This window comes from Patagioenas fasciata, chromosome 2 (assembly GCF_037038585.1).
Source record: "Patagioenas fasciata isolate bPatFas1 chromosome 2, bPatFas1.hap1, whole genome shotgun sequence".
In the NCBI taxonomy this organism is placed as follows: Eukaryota; Metazoa; Chordata; class Aves; order Columbiformes; family Columbidae; genus Patagioenas; species Patagioenas fasciata.
The window spans coordinates 135242899-135261938 of NC_092521.1; the positions used below are offsets into that span (position 1 = coordinate 135242899).

The 19040-nt window shown below is 39.8% G+C and overlaps 1 protein-coding gene across 1 annotated transcript in view; it reads left to right on the top strand.

The window, feature by feature from the left end:
- The window catches only part of IGF2BP3 (insulin like growth factor 2 mRNA binding protein 3), a 117865-nt gene that overhangs the window by 64272 nt on the left and 34553 nt on the right, over window positions 1-19040 (top strand). Inside the window, exons 5-7 of the mRNA XM_065831242.2 lie at window positions 8234-8285; window positions 8379-8442; window positions 16945-17229. Coding sequence (XP_065687314.1) covers window positions 8234-8285; window positions 8379-8442; window positions 16945-17229 — 401 coding nt within the window. The remainder of the gene's footprint in view (window positions 1-8233; window positions 8286-8378; window positions 8443-16944; window positions 17230-19040) is intronic.

Here is a 19040-nt window from a genome sequence, read left to right on the forward strand (position 1 = left end):
TTTTTCATACATGTGGACTCTTCATGAAGTTACACGCGTGTTCATGTTGAGAGATTTCTTGGAACTTGTAATTGTTGATTGGTTCCAAAAGGTGATGAAAAAAATTGATTTTTTTTTTTTTTTTTTTTTAGTCTGACAGATTTCTGTTATATTTGCAGATTACTAACTTCACAGAGACCTTTTTTTTTTTTTCCCTTTTTAATAGCCACAGAAAATAGCTTTCAAAAGTGCCTTTCACACTCACATGCGCGCACACACACACAGGGAAAAGTGTATAGGAGAAATACAATTATCCCTGATAAATCTTCCAATTAAATAGAACACATTTTCTGTGATGATATTGAGTTAATGAAATTGGGACCATGGAAAGGTTGAGGGGGAAAGGAAAAATGTAACCATTTCCTTTCTGGTTTTCATGGCACTGAGCGGGACGTTGCAGGTTGCGTGGTGGGGCTGAGCCGCAGCCTTCCAGACAGAGCTCGGTGCTGGATGCCTCCACGGGAAGGTGTCAAAAACTGCCAATAAAGCACCAATTGTATTTCAATAATAGCACTGTGAGTAAAGCAGAAAATTCCTCATTTATCCCAGCGTATTTTCCAAACATTCTTTTAAAATTTGCCGGCTCCCTTGCTTTTGTGTAGTCTATCATTTAATCAAAGTTGGGCAATGGATGCTCACTGGATAGTAATGCTTTTAGAGGTTTGGTGTGTGTGTGTTGTGTTTTTTTTTCCTCCCCTTTGGCAAACTACAAATGAGATTGCGGAAGCGGTGGAGAGTGTTTCTAGTTAAACTATCCGCCTTGATGCGAGAGGAGGCAGATGAACACGAGCGAGTGTTGCTGCTACTTTCCACCACGTTTCACAACACCCATCTGCCAGCCCGGCATGTGATCCTTCCCTCATGCCAAGCCGCAGAAATGTCCTGGTAGCCCGTCTGCCCGAGGAGGAGGAAGAGGGGGCCCCAGCAGTGCCCACGAGGAGACCCTGGGAACAGGGATTAGCTCTGTGAAACAGTAGTTGCTGCCTTTAAGGACTGATCTGTGTGACGGTGCTTTTTAATCCTCTAGAAATAAGGATGGGTAGTGAATTGAGAGTGTTTGGGTTAGTGTTAACCTGGTTCATAAACTCTGACACTATCTGAAACTGCTCTTGAATTTACATGTTTAGGGTGAGGAGAAGGGAGATTAATGAAGTATTGTAACAGATATTGTGTGGTGCTTAATTGCATTCAGATAATGTTGCACAAATACTTATTTCTGTGTTTTCAAACTCATTTTCATCTAATTTAGATGAAGCAAGAATAGAAGCTGCCAATTTGGCCATCTCTACATGATTCGTTATTTCGTAATACCTGTATCATATTCCCTCTCGCTCCTTTCCAAACTGAATTATCCTGCTTCCTTTAATCTTTTTGTGAAGGAGGCCACCCATGCATCTAATAAGGGGTTTCTTTAACCTTTCTATAAACATTTCTCAAGTACTTATTTTTTAAGCCTTTGAAACCATTTAATGCCATTTGTCAGCCTTGATGCTATGATTTTTTTTTTTTTTTTTATCCCATACTTCGGTGTAGTTCATGCTAATCTTTCCTCCCTATCACACATTCAAGAGACTATTTCCCGCTCGGGGTGTAATGTGGGAACATGAAAGTACATGAGACTTTTTGTCTGCTCCATTCAGTACCTGGGCCAGCTTTGTAGCCCAAAAATTTCTTCTGAAATTTCTTCTATTTTCAGAGCTTCACTAGAGTACTTTTTTAGTGAATTTCCCTAATGTGAAATTTTTTTTAAAAAAAGGAGGGAGAGGTAGCTCTGATGCTGATCTTCATCTGTAATGATTAACCAAGTTGCTTATGCTTGTTGGATTCCTCTTAATTTTATCTTTAGAAGATAACCTTCTTCCATCTGTAAATTATGCTAATTATAGTTTGTGATTTTTTTTTTTTTTGTAAATTTAAGGTAGGTCCTTTTAAATGTTGTTCTTGAATACTACTGTGGTTTTAAGACATTTAGTCCTCTCTTTCCATTACCTTTTTATTCTATATACATCAAGGGGATGTGTGTGTGTATGTGTGTGTGTGTATATATATACACACACATACATATACAAAAAATTAAATGGTCCAGCAGTATTATCTGGAAATACTTATAACCACATGTGGTATGCAAAGTTAATTATAATAGTTGTAGTCATAGTTGCTTGTGAATATTGTACCTGAGACCTATTTTCAGTTACTTTCCAACTTGGTCTTAATTTGAAACACCGAAGTTGAAACAGTTCACATAATCTCTTCCTTATTTTTTTAACTGAGCATTTTGTGTGTTCCCTAATGAGAATGAGGTAAATAGAGACCCAGTGTTTGCTCTTAGCATTGTAGAGAGGGACATTGGCTTGGGCCAGAGGGTGGTTCTGCTGTCAGCTATAACAAGTCCAGTGTGTACAGAGGAGATGACTTGTCTGTAAGAGTTGTGCCCCAGTTACTCACCACACACTTTCTTAATTTTGCAGCAAGTTAAGGACTTTCAGGAAGACAAACCCCTTTGGTTAGGGGAGTCAAATGCTGCCATGGCAAATGGAATTCTACGTGTTCTGGTCTCTTGTGCTGGGCAAACTATTTAAGTAGAAGTTGCCAGTAGTTGCTAACAGTGTGCTTTGTCTTCAGTTTGTCTTGTGACAAGCCTCAGGTCTGTCTCTTGCAGAAGTGTCATATTCTCCTTGCTACCAAAAGTGGCTTTGAAGCTGCACTTTGAACACACAGACATGCTGAGTGCTGTGGAAAATCAAGCCCTCGGTGTCCAAATTGGTCACTCAATTAGTAGTTGCTTTGACAATTTTGGCTTTGTTCTCTGTGGTTCAGCTTTACATTCTTAAAACCCTGGTAATGCCACCTAAACAGAATTGTATTATAGGGTAAACTTATTAATAGCTTTGAACATTTGGATATAACTGTAAGTTCCCAGGAGAAGAATTCACTCCAGGGTTTGTATGGGATGTGGTAAATAAGCCAGAGTTATTGTTTTCAGGCGCTGCCTTTCTGGTGTGTGCAAACAATGACTTCAGCAGCTTCCAGACTTATTTTTCTGATTCTTCCAAACTATGGTCATGGTTTCATGAGACAGTAAACTGGGTATTAGAGGGCCTACAAGATGAAAAACACCATCACCACATGTTGCAATGCATTGAGCCATTGCAAACTGGTGTTGCCTATTCATATGCCTTCATAAGGTTTTGGAGGATCAACTTCGTCCCAGCAGAATGTGTGCTGGTTTGGGTACTCCACATCCATGCTGCTCTGCCTTTACAAGGCACCAACATGCTCTGACCTTCTTTTTGGTAAAAAATGGGTGAATTTGTTGTCTCTTGGCTCTGGCTGGTTGGCAGTGGGTCTGGACAGGCTGCCTGGGATGGTAGGTGTGCTGGATGACTTGTCACTGAGCTCACCCATCCACCATGGTCTCCACACAGGTGTTGCAGTGTCATCCAGTGACATCTTTCAAAAACTACTGCTTCCTCAGGGATTTATTAGGGGCTTCTTCATATTTAATTTTCCTTGTAAAGCCATGCTAGCTAGGCCCCTTGTTTGGGATGCAATTTTTACCAGCAAAAAATTAAGCCAAACTGAAGGCACTTTCAAAAGCCTTTTTGCCCTTGTCAGTCATCGGCAGGTGGTGGGCCTGCAGCAGAAATGGTGGCTCTGCTGAGGTCCTGTTTTACACATTGAAGTCGCAAATCGCTAGCCCTGCTCATGTTGTGCTGGGAATCTTAGCACACCAGGGCCTGGTGAGTGTCACATCAGGCTAGTTGTGCTACATAAATATAATTAATCAGAAACTGCCTGGTTTTTTTGGTAGACTTAAATATACCAACAGAGTACTTCAAGTGTGCAGATGGCACTAGTGGATCAGCCAGGCTTGACATCTGGAGTGATATTAGGATTGCTCTGCACTCCTACCCTCTCCTTTCCTTACCTGGCTCTTTTGTTTCCTTTTACCCTGCCTCTCCTCTTTTAAATCAAAAAGCCACTTGCACCAACAACTTCTTTACTTTCCTCATGTTGTTGCCTTTTTTTTTTTATTCTTCCTTTCTTGTTAAATCACCTGAAACACTCAGGCTCTGAGACCAGAAATTTCCATGACCATAATTCTCCTGTCTCTTTTTCTGCCTTGACTATCTGTGGTTTCAATTGTGTTGTCTAATTTTAACTCCCAGTCAACATGATGGGTGTCATGGAAGCAAAGGTGGTGGTTTAATGGATTTGCTCTACACGTGTGGAGAAAATAACCAGGTTCTACCACTGTAAAGTTCCCATTGCTAAGTGTGCGTGTGAGAAAGAAACAGTATGGATAACTGGTTATAGACCAGATGTCTTGAGACTAATTTGCTTATGGTGTAGGGCACAAATCCTACAGCACCATAAGATGATGTGTATGAAGTAGTCTGTTCTTAAAGTGTAGGAAACAACTTCTCTGGTTTGTTCTAAGGTGCTACTTCTAAACCTGTGAAATCTGCTTTGAAAACCAGGATATTTTAGTGTGTGCTTCAAGCTCTTGGCTCTACTGAAGAGTAATGTTTTGTTGTTTCTATTTTCCTTTGTAAAGCAGCCTCGATTTGTGGGGCTTGGTGTAGGGTAATGCTGTTTATAATGAAGTCAGAATTGGCTTTTAGAGCCTGATGAATGAAAGTCCACAGTATAAGACTGCAGCTTTTTGTGAGAGAGACATCTGTGCTATAACAAGAGCAGGAGACCCAATTTAGACAACTGCTAGAAGGAGAGCTCAAGAGAAGGAAAGACTTTTTTTTTTCCTAGCTTAGATTAAATATTTGTACAAATAAACTTTTATTTTCAGCCGCTCATCAAAATTGCTGCTGCACCACCAACTTGGCTTTGAATTTTGTTCTGATTGCCCAACAAGGCTGTACATGAAGAGTGTTACGGAAGAGCAGCTTAAACAAAACATGTTTGTTTTGCAGCAGAACTAGAGGCTTTGGGCTAGAGAGAAAAAATTTGGGGAGAGGGAAAAGACAGTGCAAAGAGAAATATGAACAAATGAAAGATGTGAATAGAAACTGGCTGTTGCAGTAAATACTTGGGAAGCAAGAAACACATGCAAGAGTTGAGTTCTGTGTTTTGAAAGTGAGTTACAATAGAGGATCTGGCTTTGAATATGTTTGCAATGACTTCTCCCAAGTGCATCTGTTGGTTCAGTTAAGCATTCTCCCTGTAAGAAGGTGGCTCCTCACATGCATACACCAGCAACTGCTCCTGATACTTTTTTACTAGTGCATTTTAAACACAGCCTGGTTAAAAGGCTGCCCCTGTGGTGTTGATCTTGTTTAAAACCTTGCTGCATGAGACTGATGGTGGTGAAATTACAAGTGTCTACTGAGGACAGTGCTGTGGAGAGCAAGTGATTTTGACCCAAGATGATTGTTTCTCATTTCAGTTAAAGAAAGGTCCAATACTTTGAGGAAATTTCTCACAAATCTGTTAGGTAAAGCAACTCTCCTAAGAACATGGGAACTAAAATCACTTGGATTAAAGCCCAGACGGACACAGTCTCTGACTGAGATGGTTCAGAAGAGGATTAAGGAGCAGCCTAAGTGGACAACTCCTGGTGAAGAGGAGTGGGTTGCTAAATGGGCCATTCCTCAGCATTAATGCCAAAGGAACCTTTTGGTCCTTAGGCTCCTTGGAGAAGTTGCAAGGCTAATGTGTTGAGAGGTTTATGATAGCTAATCAGAAATAGGCTGAAAGTTAGTAGTTTTTAGAGAGAGTCTCTATCTTTAAAAAGTTGTGTGAATTCAGCTTTAAAGCATTATTTTTCTTGGTGAAGCTGGTGACTTTACTGTGTGGGTCTTCTTGTAAAGGTGTCCTTATCCCAGAACATCAATTTAATATGGAAATAGCTTACAAAATATTGGTTAATTTTTATCCAGCAAAGTCTTGTGGTACCTCTGGAATTCCAGCTTTGCTCTTTTCCTGTATGATTAAAGATGACAATGAAATTCTGTTGTTATTTTTTTTAAGTGATGCAGCTTTGGAGCAGACTGGACATGAGCTGGTAGTCTGCACAATTCATGTGTAAACAAAATTTGTAGTAACTACCTAAAGACAGCTCATGTAGTACAGGCTGCTGTGTAATACAGCATGACTGTTGACATTTTATAGGGACAAAGAAATTGCTTTATCAGACTTATGAACTCACTGGTATCCTGTTTTGAGTAAACATTTCAGAATGGGTCTCTGAACCAGTAACTTGCTGTTGCTTTTCTTGTTCTAAAACTCTGATCCCACCTGAGATTCTGTTCACCTGCTGAGATCAGTGGAGGCACAATTACCACTTCAGGTGTCTGGGGAAGAAGACTTCCCTCTAACCATGTGGAAGTGTGGCCACAGACCTGCAAGACCTCACAACTATCCCTCTTCTCTGTGCCAATGTTTCAATTATCTTAACAGGATCTTCCACAGCCTTTAATTTATTTTAATCCCCTGGAGCTTATCTACTTTGGTAATATTGAGTGAATTTTGGAGCAAACTTTTCCTTAGTTTCAAATTGTCAGATTTGAGGTGTGGCAGAAGAATTATTTTTTTTGGGGGGGATTGAAAAGGCAAACTCTCAAACTAGGCTAATCTCTACTTGTAGGAGGAGAAGTCAATTAACAACTTGTCTATGAAAACAAAACGGTTGCCAAGAAAACTTACTAGATCCTATACAAGAAGGAAGGGGGAATTCTGCAGTTAGAAGTAGTAACACATTGCTCAAACTTGGTGAGCAGTGCATTACCTTTTAAATACCTGGCTTGAAATATTACCTTTGAAATATCTGTGTGCAATTTCAGTTTTAATGGGTGGTAAAGATTGGAAATTATACTGATGTATGCTGTCATTAAGTTTGGGCAGATAAATTGCAGTTTATCTTCAATGTCTTTTATATTGTAGTAAAAGTATACTGTACATTAATAGATTATAATTTGAAATTTTTAATGAAGATTTAGACTTTGAATTTTCCACTTTTATGGACTGAGGTTTTGTGCACACTCAGTTGCTGGTTATAGCAAGTGGAAGTGGACTGCAATGAGAAGCTGCACTGATGCGTTTTTACGTCTACTGCTTCCCTTCTGTCTCTGCTTCCTCGTTTCCTTCCTCTCCCAAAAGGGTTTCTTTCCTCCCTTGCATTCTGACGTTTTGCCATAAGAGACTAATGGGAGCACAGAATGGCACTTCAGTCACAGAAGAGTTTCAAGTTTACCTTTTCACTCGGTGGTGTAAATGGTGAACTCTTCCAGCATGATTTTAATTCTTGAGACAAAACACTAGGATGCAACAAACCACAATGATATACTTGTGTTCTGTGCTAGTTACTGCCACGGTTGCTGTTTTCTGCAACATTATTTCTCACCATATGAATTTTAGAAGCGATACAACTGTGGGTATTTTAATATTTTAACTGGAATATTTTGACACCTTGATTTTCCTGAAAGTCTTATTATTTCCTGCCCCTTCTTCATCCTCCATTTGACTAGAATAAAACAAATTATGCCAAATAAAACTACTTTGTTCAGATTTCTTTTGCCCCTTGTCATATGCTTTAATCTATTCCTCCCTAGCTTTCTGCCAATTTTTTAAAAAATTGTGAAGATACTGTTGTGAGTGGTTCCTCTGGAATGGGTTTTTGGGAGAACTGTCAAAATATTTGCAGCTCTTGGTGTGCTGGTTTGTCTGGTTAACTTCTCTGTGTAGACAAACCCCCACTAAATAAGAGAATAAGATGTTTTTATGTACTGTGTATGCCTATTGGCACGGGGAAACAAGCAAAAGCAACGGAAAATTTGTTAGATATCTATATAAAAATATGTGTACTTGGGTTACATGGAACAATTCCAGATTTGCTGCTCTTTAATTCTTCCTGCTTCTGCTTATAGCCCAATATGAGAACAGGGGATTTGAAGGTTTGTTTTCAAAGTTTGATATAGTGCAGTGTGATTTCTTGGAGTTATGTTCTGCGTTTTCAGATTCGTGAGGTTTTAAACACAGGTTTTCTATTGCGAGAAAGAAAACCAGCAATGTGTGTTTGTTCTTCCCAAATAATTAACGTTTCTACCTTATTGGAGCAGATGTCTTGAATGCTGTGTTCTGATAAAATTGTTACAAACCTTAGTGTTTTCACGGGCTTTTTTTGTTTTGTTAATCTGCTTTGAAATTGAAATCTGTTATCTTTCTTCCCTCTTGATAGGTGCTGGATAGTTTGTTAGCTCAGTATGGAACAGTGGAGAACTGTGAGCAAGGTATGGCTCTGCTCTCAAATTGCTTTCAAATTTGTAGTGGGAAGTGAGTGCTCACTGAACTTAACCTTTTTTTCATCCCATTTTCCTCTCTAGTGAACACTGACACGGAGACTGCAGTTGTAAATGTAACATACGGCAATAAGGACCAGGCCAGACAGTAAGTACATTATTTACTTGTTACTGTCATGTAACTTTTATTTTTGAATTCATGTTGTTGTGATTTTTATATACCACTTTGCTTCTGATTAATTTATTGTTAAAATGGTCATGTAAACATTAACCCTTAAGAAACTCTATTGGTCTTCCCCTTGCGAAGTCTTGTGTGCATTACCTTAATTTGCTGGTTTTTTTGTCATTAACTTGTCCTGTGCTTTGATAAAAAATAAATTAATAATTTTGAACACTGAAAATTGGGGTAAAATAATTTGTCTGGGGTGGGTAGAAATTCAGTGATTTACCGGTGACAAAGGATGAAGTTATTGCTTGATGATTTTAGCTATGTTTTAAAAAAGCTTTGTGGTGTCCTTTTACAGTGATTTTTCTCTCTTCTGGTGAGCAGCTGCATTCTTCTCCCATTTGATTCTGTTGTTTTGCCATGACTCTAAGTTTTGTTTTTTTTTTAATCAGAAAATTGAATGTTGTTTTCAAACACAGAAAAAAAATAATAATCCAAATACCTAAAATAAATTAATCGGGCTTTTTGAACTTTAGGCCACATTTTATGCTTGCTTGTCTCTTCAGTAATTGATAACTTTGAATCTAGATATTAAAGTTTAAAAACATAATGCTTTACTTCATGGTTGTATATCCTTTTCCTTTAAACAGCCATATTACGTATTATGGCATAAGTTTAATTTTACTGTTCCACCATGGGTAGAAAAATGAGTTGTGTGTTCCTTAATTTTTGATCTGGTGACATAAACACTTTTCCCCTCTTTCTAGCTGTAGCAGGTTAAACAAAACCAAACCCAGGGAAGAGCCTACAGTGATCTTTTAATTTTAACTTTGAAATTTCTGCCACCTTGTGGCTAACTAAAATCAGTGGTTAAGATGCAGAGTATGCTTATGGTATGCATTAATTTAAAATTACAAATGAAATAATATTTGTACATATAATTAAGTAATTACGACTTCTGTGTGACTTGAATGCAACACATGCATTTAATCTTTCAAAGTGTTAGGTTACTTGTTAGTATATTCTAAACAAATGTGATGGGAAACTTGTGTCAGTGGTGTTTCCTTTGTACACTGAGGCTGAAGGATACACTGGTCGTCTTGAATTCACTATTTAACTTTTCTCAAAACCTGAATCATTCAGGTTCTTCTGTTGTTTTCAATTCTATTGTGCAGTAGTTAAGAAAAATGTTGAATTTCTAGTTCTGAAGAAACCTATGATGCAATGTTAAAAATCTATGCTAAATGTGCCAGTTCCTTCTTTAAAAATGTAAGAAGGAAGTACCTAAAATACCGTGGAAAGAAACATGATGCGTACTTCAGAGCTGTCTGTCATCTGTGATTTGGCTTCCTGGACTTCTGCACTCCCTTCTAAAGTTGAAAACAGCATTTTCCCTCCTCAGACTGTGCTTGTAAAATTTTAAGTTCAGTCCTGAGGAAATGCTGAGATAAGCCAAGACTGTAAGAGCATCTGAAATAAAATACTGTTTTGCATGAGAAATCTCATGACAATAACTGAAAACATCTTGAGTTGGAAGCAGGTTTGAAGCATAAATTTTGGTGGAGTGCCTAAAGAGATACAAGTTGAATGATGACATAGGGTTTGGTTGTCTTGAACAGGTAAAGTGAGCGAGGAAGCCTTGCTTTGCTTTTGTGAATGGTTTTATACAGACACAGGCTTCAGCATGTGGCCTTGCAACCATATAGAAACCTCTGAGGGAAGAAATGGCCGGACTGAGGTTTTTCTGGGAAAAAACTGTGAGGAATTGCACTGAAGAATCACTATAGGCCCTGTGTGTGTGGCTCTTCTGCAGTGATGGGGGCGGTGTGTCAGTTGAATGGCTTCCCCAGCCATGACCTTGCTTCTTGGAACCGGCTGTGGTGGACAGCAGGTCTGTGGAGGGGGTGGTACACAAGTGCTGAGAGCTGATAAAAGGCAGCTTTGGTCAACCTGTGCTGTACCAGGAGTAACAAGAACTGACTTTATGAAAAGCTGTTTAGGGTTGTTGAGAATCATGCAGCTGATAACAAGATTTGTATTTTGTAATTTATCTGTTTAAGCTAAATTATGCCTCTTTCAGAGCAAACACTGACATTAAGCTTTCAATGCCACTGCATACACTGATTCCCCAGTTCTAATCATGTCTTTTCTGCACTTTTTGCAACGCACGTACTAACCACACAGTTCTGGCTGAGAGAACATGCAAAGTTGGCCACTTTCCCACTGGATAGACTATATGGCATTGCTGTGCCTGTTGGAGTGTGCACTGGCAACACTGTGCAAAGGTGCTGTAACACAATCTGGAGATATTTTTGATAAGCAGTTCTAAACAAGTGTGGTATGCATTGCTCGGAGGATGTTACTTTTGAACAAAACTTTTGGTTCCACCCAGTTGGGGAACTGAGCCTTCTTCTGTCTTGCAAGTCTAATTGTTGAGGCAGAGATTTTTCTTTTTTTTCTCTAGGCTGGTACTGCAGTTGCGGAATATTCAATACAGGGCTGTATCCAAAATTAACTTGGAAACTGAAATTGGTGAGGAAAGCTGCAGTGCTTCTGAGAAACAAGTCTTTGATGGAACATGCAGCACCCAAAATCTGAGACGTGCCCAGTTACTGACTTCTGGTTGGAACGGAGGTCTATGGCTTTGACCTATTGTAGTGATGCCTCTTTCCTAGTTGGACAACCATGAGGCTGTCTTGACAGAAAAAGCAGGATGCTGCTCCTCATCTTTATGTGGTCAGAGCAGGGGAACCAGGTGGCAAAGCCCAATAGGTTTGTGGAGAGGTGTAGAGCAAGAAGAGAGCTGTGCACGGGCCTTTAGAAACCACTCTTTGCTCGCTGGGATGTGTGTAGCAAGGAGAAGGCTGGGACTGCCAAGGCATGTATGTGACCCCATCCCTCTCCTCTCATGGGAGGAGGAAGGTGGTGTTCCAAGTAGGAAACTGCCGTGGCCACCATCCTACTCAGAAACTGGAGAGGGCCTTCCAAAGCACGTGCACGCTGCTGTGGCACATGTAACTACTGAACATCATGGTGGGTTATGGAGTACTTGGAAGAGGGGAATTCAGAGGGTCAGAAGCGGACCCTGGAGCCCATGTCTCAGCCTGAACAACCCAACCAGCTGCACGTAGGTAGCTTGTGACCTGCTTGTCAAAGGGTCCCATGTCCTCTCCCAATATTGATCCCTGGCTGCAACCAGCATGATGTGCTGTGTCCTTGTGATGTGCTTGCCATCTTAAGTTATGGCTGTTATCTTGAAAAGTTACACCACCTCCTCTTTCCCTCCCCAAAATGTTCCAGTGTGTAGGAGTCTAATGCATGCTACAGGATTTAGCTCTACCCAGGATTTTGGAAGGGAAATTTTGTGTGAAGTTGGTCTCATATGCATGGAGTGGGTGTGTATTCTTTTTAGTATGGGGCTGGGTGGGATTTTTAATCTTATTTTTTAGCTCAGGAATGAAGTATGTCTGTTGGTTGTGTCCCATAACTGATGGTGTATTTTATATGCAGGCTGTGATGTGAGGAGTTCAGTATCTGCATCTTTGCAGATATTAGTAGGAATATCAGTAGGTACAGTATTTAAGTGTTCAGACACTAGTGATCACTTTTTAATTAGAATACTTGCAAAAAGATTTTTTTTAACATTTTCAATAAAGCACAATGCTCTGTATGTGTGTAGACACAACATATATCCTTGATGAATAAGAGTTGACATAACTAATACTTCTACATGCCATCATGGGTCGGGGCTAATGTTGCCATAGGAACGATAATACTGAAAATTCAGTAGTGTGTGATTATAACCTTAGATTTATTTTTTTTTTTGGTTTTTATTTTCAGAAATACTAATGAAAACTGTATTTTTAATGGAAAAAAATCATTATGGCAAAGAAAAATTGCCGTGTATATCTGTCTCCTCAGTATGCAAATGTATCTGTTTAGGGAGGAAAAAAGAAAGGTGGTGTACGTATAAACTGCATGTGGGAGTGAAATATGTTCTCCATCTAGTGCTTAGTGTCATCACGCTATCAATGGATGAATGATTTCCAGCACAAGACTTGGTGCTTTTACTGGATTCATTTATCTAGGATGCTTAACCTCTACTAACATCAAAAGGGAGAATGCTGGGCAAGTGTCCTCTCTTAGGGAGCTCATGAGAGAACAGTGGTGAGATGTCATTTTGATGGGAAAAATTCAGGTGACTAATTTACAAAATATTGATTTGAATATTTCATTTTTATGTAGGGACCCTCTTCTGAGCAGGTGTCATGTGAACATAAGCTAGGCTGTTATACATCTTAGCCGAGTATAAGTAGTACTTGCTGCAGTCCCTTAATTTGTTTTCTGAAAAAAAATTCTGAACTGCACTATGAGATTCCTGTGGACCAGCTCTTGTGGGTATATAGAACAGAAGGATTTTCAATTTCCACTAAATATTGAATATTAAAGATTATTTTAGAGAGCAGGGCACCACTTAATGAGGAAATTTACTGAATTTTTCTTCATCTTTGTCCTCGTGAAGTGACTAAGACATTTTAGCCCTTGCACAAAAGATGGTTTGTGGGTTGTTTCAGTGGGTACTGGTAGTGCCCTCAGACAGAGGTAACCTGCACAACTTTCGTTAACTTGAGGAAGGAGCCCCCCCAGCCCTGTTTGGGAAGTCTTGGGTCTCTGTGGAAAGGCAGAGGAGGTGTTGCTGTCATTTGGACTTGAGTTTCTGAGGTGGTCAGTCTATGTGAGGATGGGTTTTCCAAAAGGAGCTGGATTGAACATGTTTGGTGGACTGAAGCAGATGCTACTAGTGCTGTGAAGAACCAGTCGCTTGCTTTCCTCTGAGGCTTGGGCTTTCCCAGGGAATGGGGATGGCTCTCCTGATAACAAGTGCTGCCCTAAATGCTGTTTTACAGGAAATTTGCACCCATCTGGAGGACAGTCCTTCATAACTGATTACTCAGTTATCTTTTTGATTTTTTTCTTCCCACTTCCTCCCTGCCCCCCACCCTGGAATGCTGCCGAGATACCTCTAAAACTTTGGGCTTGTTATGGTGCTCAAGGACTGCTGAGCCATCATCTTGCCTGATTCCAGCCCTATGTTTTGTGCCACAAAAAAGATAAAAATTAGTTCAGAACAGGTAAATAAAGGTGTAGGGCAATACTTTAAAACACCTAGTGAAAATTGTTGAAGGTTGGAATGTGAAGGCCGGGCTTGACAGCCAAAGTGAACTTTCAAAAGCTGTGGTCTTGTGTATTCTGTAAGAAATGCACCAAAACTGTATTTGAGTGTATCACTGGAAATAAGTTATCCTGGAATTCCTTGGTGTGTGCCCAAATCAGAGTGTGAGACCACCTACCCAGGAAACATCAGCTCCATAAAAGGCTTGGGAGAGCAGCATTTAATGACCAGCTCTTCTGCTGACTTCTTGTCACTTGAACAAGTCAAATTATCAAATGAGTCAGCCTATGAAATATGAAGAATTCTCTGACTCAGAGGGTGAATTAGCTGTTTTAAAGTGTTCTCTATAAATATCTATACTAATTTAAACAAGTGATACTACTGTAGTTTCTCTAGTATACTAGAGAATCTAGTGTACAGTGCTACAGACACTGTAGTATCTCTAGTCTCCAACTAGAGAAGTGAACTTTGAAGCAGGTTTGCCTTCAAATACTTGCTCAAAAGCAACCTATCGAATATTTCTAGTGTGTTATTCTTCCGTGTTATCATATGGCTTTTGTGGCCAGGGATTATTCACTGCTGACATAACTGATTTTCCACAATGGCAAATGAACTTTTTGAAGTTTGCTTTGAATTTAAGGTACTTATAAATTGCTAAACAGCTCTATATAAGTTGTTATTAAGTAGAAAAATTCCAGTCTTATTTCCAGAGAAAGTATGGCATATATATATATATGCCAGTTGTTGTTGTATATTTTTGTGAAAACATGATAGGTATGTAGCTTGGTTGCAAACAAAAAGCCTAGTATTTTCCTCCTACTACTTCTAAGGAAGAGTGAGAAGTCTCATGCACTGATTTAATATAAAGCTTTGTATTAGCGCTGGAACTCTGGTCTAAAGGTAAGATTGAAGCATTTTGGGAAAGAAACAGTGTCTGAACTTGTCAAATGAATGCATGGAAGGGAATGAGTTGGGATGGATATCAATCTGCAGCTTGTTCATGAAATCGTTGGTGTTCATCTCTCCAATATCTTGAGGTTTGTTTCCAAAAGAAAAAGGGCTTGTGCAACTGCACTGTCTGCTGGTGCCATTTCTCTCCCGCATAGCAGTTCAGCTTTTTGGCTTATTTAAATGAAACTCAACCCAGACACAGAAACCTCATATTAGCAGCCAACAAGAACTTAATAAGTTCAGGTTGCATAAAAAGGAAAGGCTCCAGACTCCTTTCCCAGATAGGATCTCCATGGAGAGGGACTTGGGCAGAATGTCTTTTGGGCATTGGAAATCCATGCAGAAACTAAAGCTTGAAAGAGAAATCCATAGGAATGCAAGTTTTGTTAATCCTGCTGCTTACTGTTTTGTAAATATAACTTTCTGTGTAATAAAATGCTCTTTGAAGTCCACAGAGTGTAAGTTAAGAAATGTCAACTTTGAAACAGCCTGAGCAAATTTTAATCCAACTCTTTTGCCATATTCTTGAAGAGATTCTTCTGTTGTGGGAGCAATTACACTGCCCCTCTTCCCAAAGGACCTGTGTCTCATTCAGTGAACAGAAGTATTTAATGAGCAGTGATCAGTTATTCAATATCTTGCTTTCCTTGTTGTTCAATCGTATTGCCTTGAGCCTTATTTATTACCACCCCTTATTACACGCTGCTCCAAAGACACAAATTACTTGTTTTCTCATAAGCTCTTTACTGTCTGACTGAAGTATTTCAAGAATACTGGTTCAACACCTGGGAGATGAGAGGCATGTTATCCCCAGTACTTGTATGACACTTCTCACCTGCAAAGCTGCTGTCACAGGGAACACCTGGGAGATAAGCAGTACTTTTCACTGGCTACCCTTGAAAATTGAAGTGGTTGGCTAGCATCATCCTTTATCTCTGCAGCAGGGGCAGGAGTAAACTGTTGCTGAAGGCAGAGTTTAGTAAACTGGCAGCAACCACCCACAAATGTACGTGAACAGAAAAACTGGATGAAGTTTAATTTTCAGGGAGCTTGCTCTAGAACATATGGTTATTGGAGCTTTTTACAGAAAATGTTGGTGGGTTCTTCAAAATGGGATGGAAACCTCCTCCTTTCCACTAGTGTTTTTAATTTAAATTTTGTCTTTAAACAAAATCCCCTAGTAAACTTTGGTCCAAGATTAAGCCTGGCATTTATAAACTACCCCAAATCAGTGCATGTTTCAGTGATATCAATATATCATATTGCTGATAATCTGAATAGTATACCTGCTGTAGTGAAACTTGAAATGTCTTTCTTGGACAAATGCATTAATTTTATATCACTAGCTTACCAGCACTTTCTGTGTAGCTTGAATTATTGTTTTCTGGATCTTTAACTGCATTGGCTCTATTCTGTTTGAGTGGAAGGTCATCTGCTCTTCAGAAATCTGATCCTTAAGGTGAGGGTTGTGCTCCTGCTGGGAGGCAGAGGAGATCAGCAGCTCAGGCTGACTTGCAAACTTGACCCTATCTTGGTTAGACAGAGGGGCTGGGCAAGGGGAGAGCTGAGCGACTGGGTGGGTATTCAGCACGATGGACCACAGTGTGTGTTGTGTGCATTTGGGAGACATCCCTCTGTGATATTTGACAGAGGGCTCTGCTTTACCTAGAAAGCACAAGAAAACCTTCTCACACCTCTGCATCTGTGGAGAGTTTAACAGAGGTGTTCGCTTTCATTTCCTAGTTAATTTTTAAGCTTGCTTACAACAGGACTAGTTGGTAAGTTACGAGGTGCTGTTGTGGTCTGCATAGTGGTGTTTCAAGTGACATTGTCTGGTTTTAAGGCTTTTTTTTTTTTTTTTTTTTTTCCCCTTCCTGTCATAGCTATGTCAGTTATTGCAAAAACTCCAGCCAAATAGCTGTGCTGGCAAAAACCCTAATGAAGGTGCTGTGATAGCAGCTAAAAAGTTTTCCCTCTGGTGCAGCTTTAATTCTATTTGGGAAACTGATTTAAATTAAATCAGGCAAAATAATGCTTTTGAGTATATAAGCTCTGTCTCCTGTGAGGTTTTGCTGATAGGGTTGCACCAGCAAAACCTTTAAAGTGTGCAGAAGCACAGAGCAAGCAAGAGCTAACTTGTGGTCCTTAATATGGTGCCTTAAATAAAAAGAAAAAGTTGTTCAATCAAAATTTTGACTGAAGAATTTTGAATGTAACTTCATATTGGAACCAGTTTTTAGCCTTGTCATGTGATTTAGAAAGAGCAAAAGTCTGTATCTGAATGAGTTGTCATTTCGTAAGACCCTGCATATGATGGTGTGGTGTTTTTTCTTCCTCTCTCCTCCCCTTTGCAAACAAAGAGCAATAGAAAAACTGAACGGGTTTCAGCTTGAAAACTATTCCTTGAAAGTTGCATATATCCCTGATGAAATGGCAGCCCAGCAACCTCCGCAACAACATCCCCAGGGAAGACGTGGATTTGGACAGAGGGGTGCTCCAAGGCAAGGGTCACCCAGCGCAACCACGAGGCAGAAACCACAGTCAGACGTTCCTCTACGGATGCTGGTTCCCACGCAGTTCGTAGGAGCCATCATTGGGAAAGAAGGAGCGACAATCAGAAACATTACAAAGCAGACACAGTCCAAGTAAGTTGTTTTACAAAACTGTAATTGTAAGCTTTAATACTGTATCCTCATCTCCCATGTGAAGGAAAACTTGTAAAACTTCACAACCAACCTGTGTGGTCAGAGAGCAAATGAAGATAACAATGAGAAGGAAGTATTTTGTAAGATTTATTTAAGGATTAGATTCTGTCCTTGATACATGTTCCAATACTAGCTGTCTTGTTTATTCCTTTTTTTTAAAAAAAAAAAAAAAAAATAGGGCTATGTTAGTAGGATGGTATTTGATGTCAGAGAATTTGCTTACAAATATACTAACAAGATTCTGGCACAAAAAGTGAAACTGAAAAAGCTGTAATATGTTGGTCTATGGGGATGTGGAGTCAGTGTGGTGACATATCCAAGACTTTGTGTTTATTCTAGCTTTAGCTTCATTTAGGGCATTCTTAGGACTTAAAAAATGTTTTCAATTCAAGAGGGGGAAAAACCCAACCGAACAAAAACACAACCAAAAACCTAACCTTCCTATTTTGCATCACTACTCCTTGCACCTCATCCCCATGTATTGCTGGTGAATACATTTGTTGCTATCAAGTTGCAGACCACAACAAAACACAGATTAAGGAAATGCATGGGAAGCAAAAAGCAAGCTGCTAAGTGACTTAAGAAGCTTAGAGTACTGGAGTCTAGAGATGCTGGAGGAGATTGTTTCCAGTGTGTGTTAAATCCCTATCCACAAGGAAGAGCTCAGCACAGATGCAGAGGGAGGTGGGGATTGTATTTGAGGTATTCTTCCTGGATACCCCTAAGAGTGAGGAGTGAAAGATGCTGCCTTCACCTGGTACGAGCCCCCAGCTCTGTAGTTACAGCATGCAGGGCCTGTAAATGAGCTGTAAGTGAGGAGTGTGAGGGTGGGTGGCTTCAGTTTTGGGAGTAGTTAATGAGGATAAGGGAGTCCTCTCTAATTATACCCCCCACAAACAAGCAGGCTCCCCCTCCTCCCTCAAACCCAGGATTATCATGATGCTCCTTTCAACTTCTCATTAGCATGTTGTATCCCAGGAGACTACTTGTGTTTAACAACACAAATTTAAGAGATTTGTGGTGTCCTGATGAGATGTGGTTGTAGTTTGCCTATGGGCAACCAGTTTTTCAGTGGATATCTAAAACTTATCTCGGACTATAAAAGTCCTGGAAGACAGGCACAAAGTAAGCTTTTATCTCTTAAGAGAAGACTGGATAGAGCAGAGATAATCACACACTGCTGACTATATAGATACATGACTTTAAGAATGTTTTCAATGTTTTGGGGTTAAAAAAAAAGTCATCTACTTCCAGTTGATGTAAGGATTGCCATGGGCTTCCTAGAAAACGTTGCATCGTGAAACAAAATGAATTTTCTCAGAAAGCACAGGACAAATAAAGAGGCTTATTGAAAAGCAGCATAGTTGTCAGGTTTGGAAACAGCTCTGGTTTGGGGAAGAGGGCAGAAAGCAGAAGTGGAAAGAGTATGTGACCTGCAGTTACTGCCAGAGGACAAATTATATTCAAGTCATTATCTTGAAGCAGGTCAGAATTAGTTTTTGTTAAATTCCTAGAGCAAACCAAAACATGGTGTAGACTAAGACTAGTAGTTATAGGGTAGTAGAGTGTGGAGCTAGGGGAAAGGTGATGTCAGGAGAAATTTTATGCTTAAAAAGCATAGAAAAGGAATCTTGAGGATGAATGCAAATACCTGCACAGTCATTATCAGTGAACTGGCTGGGTTGGTGATGGAGTATTGAGAAAGCCTAAGAAAGTGCTGTTTTCAGTGGTTTACCCCAGATCGTCTATCT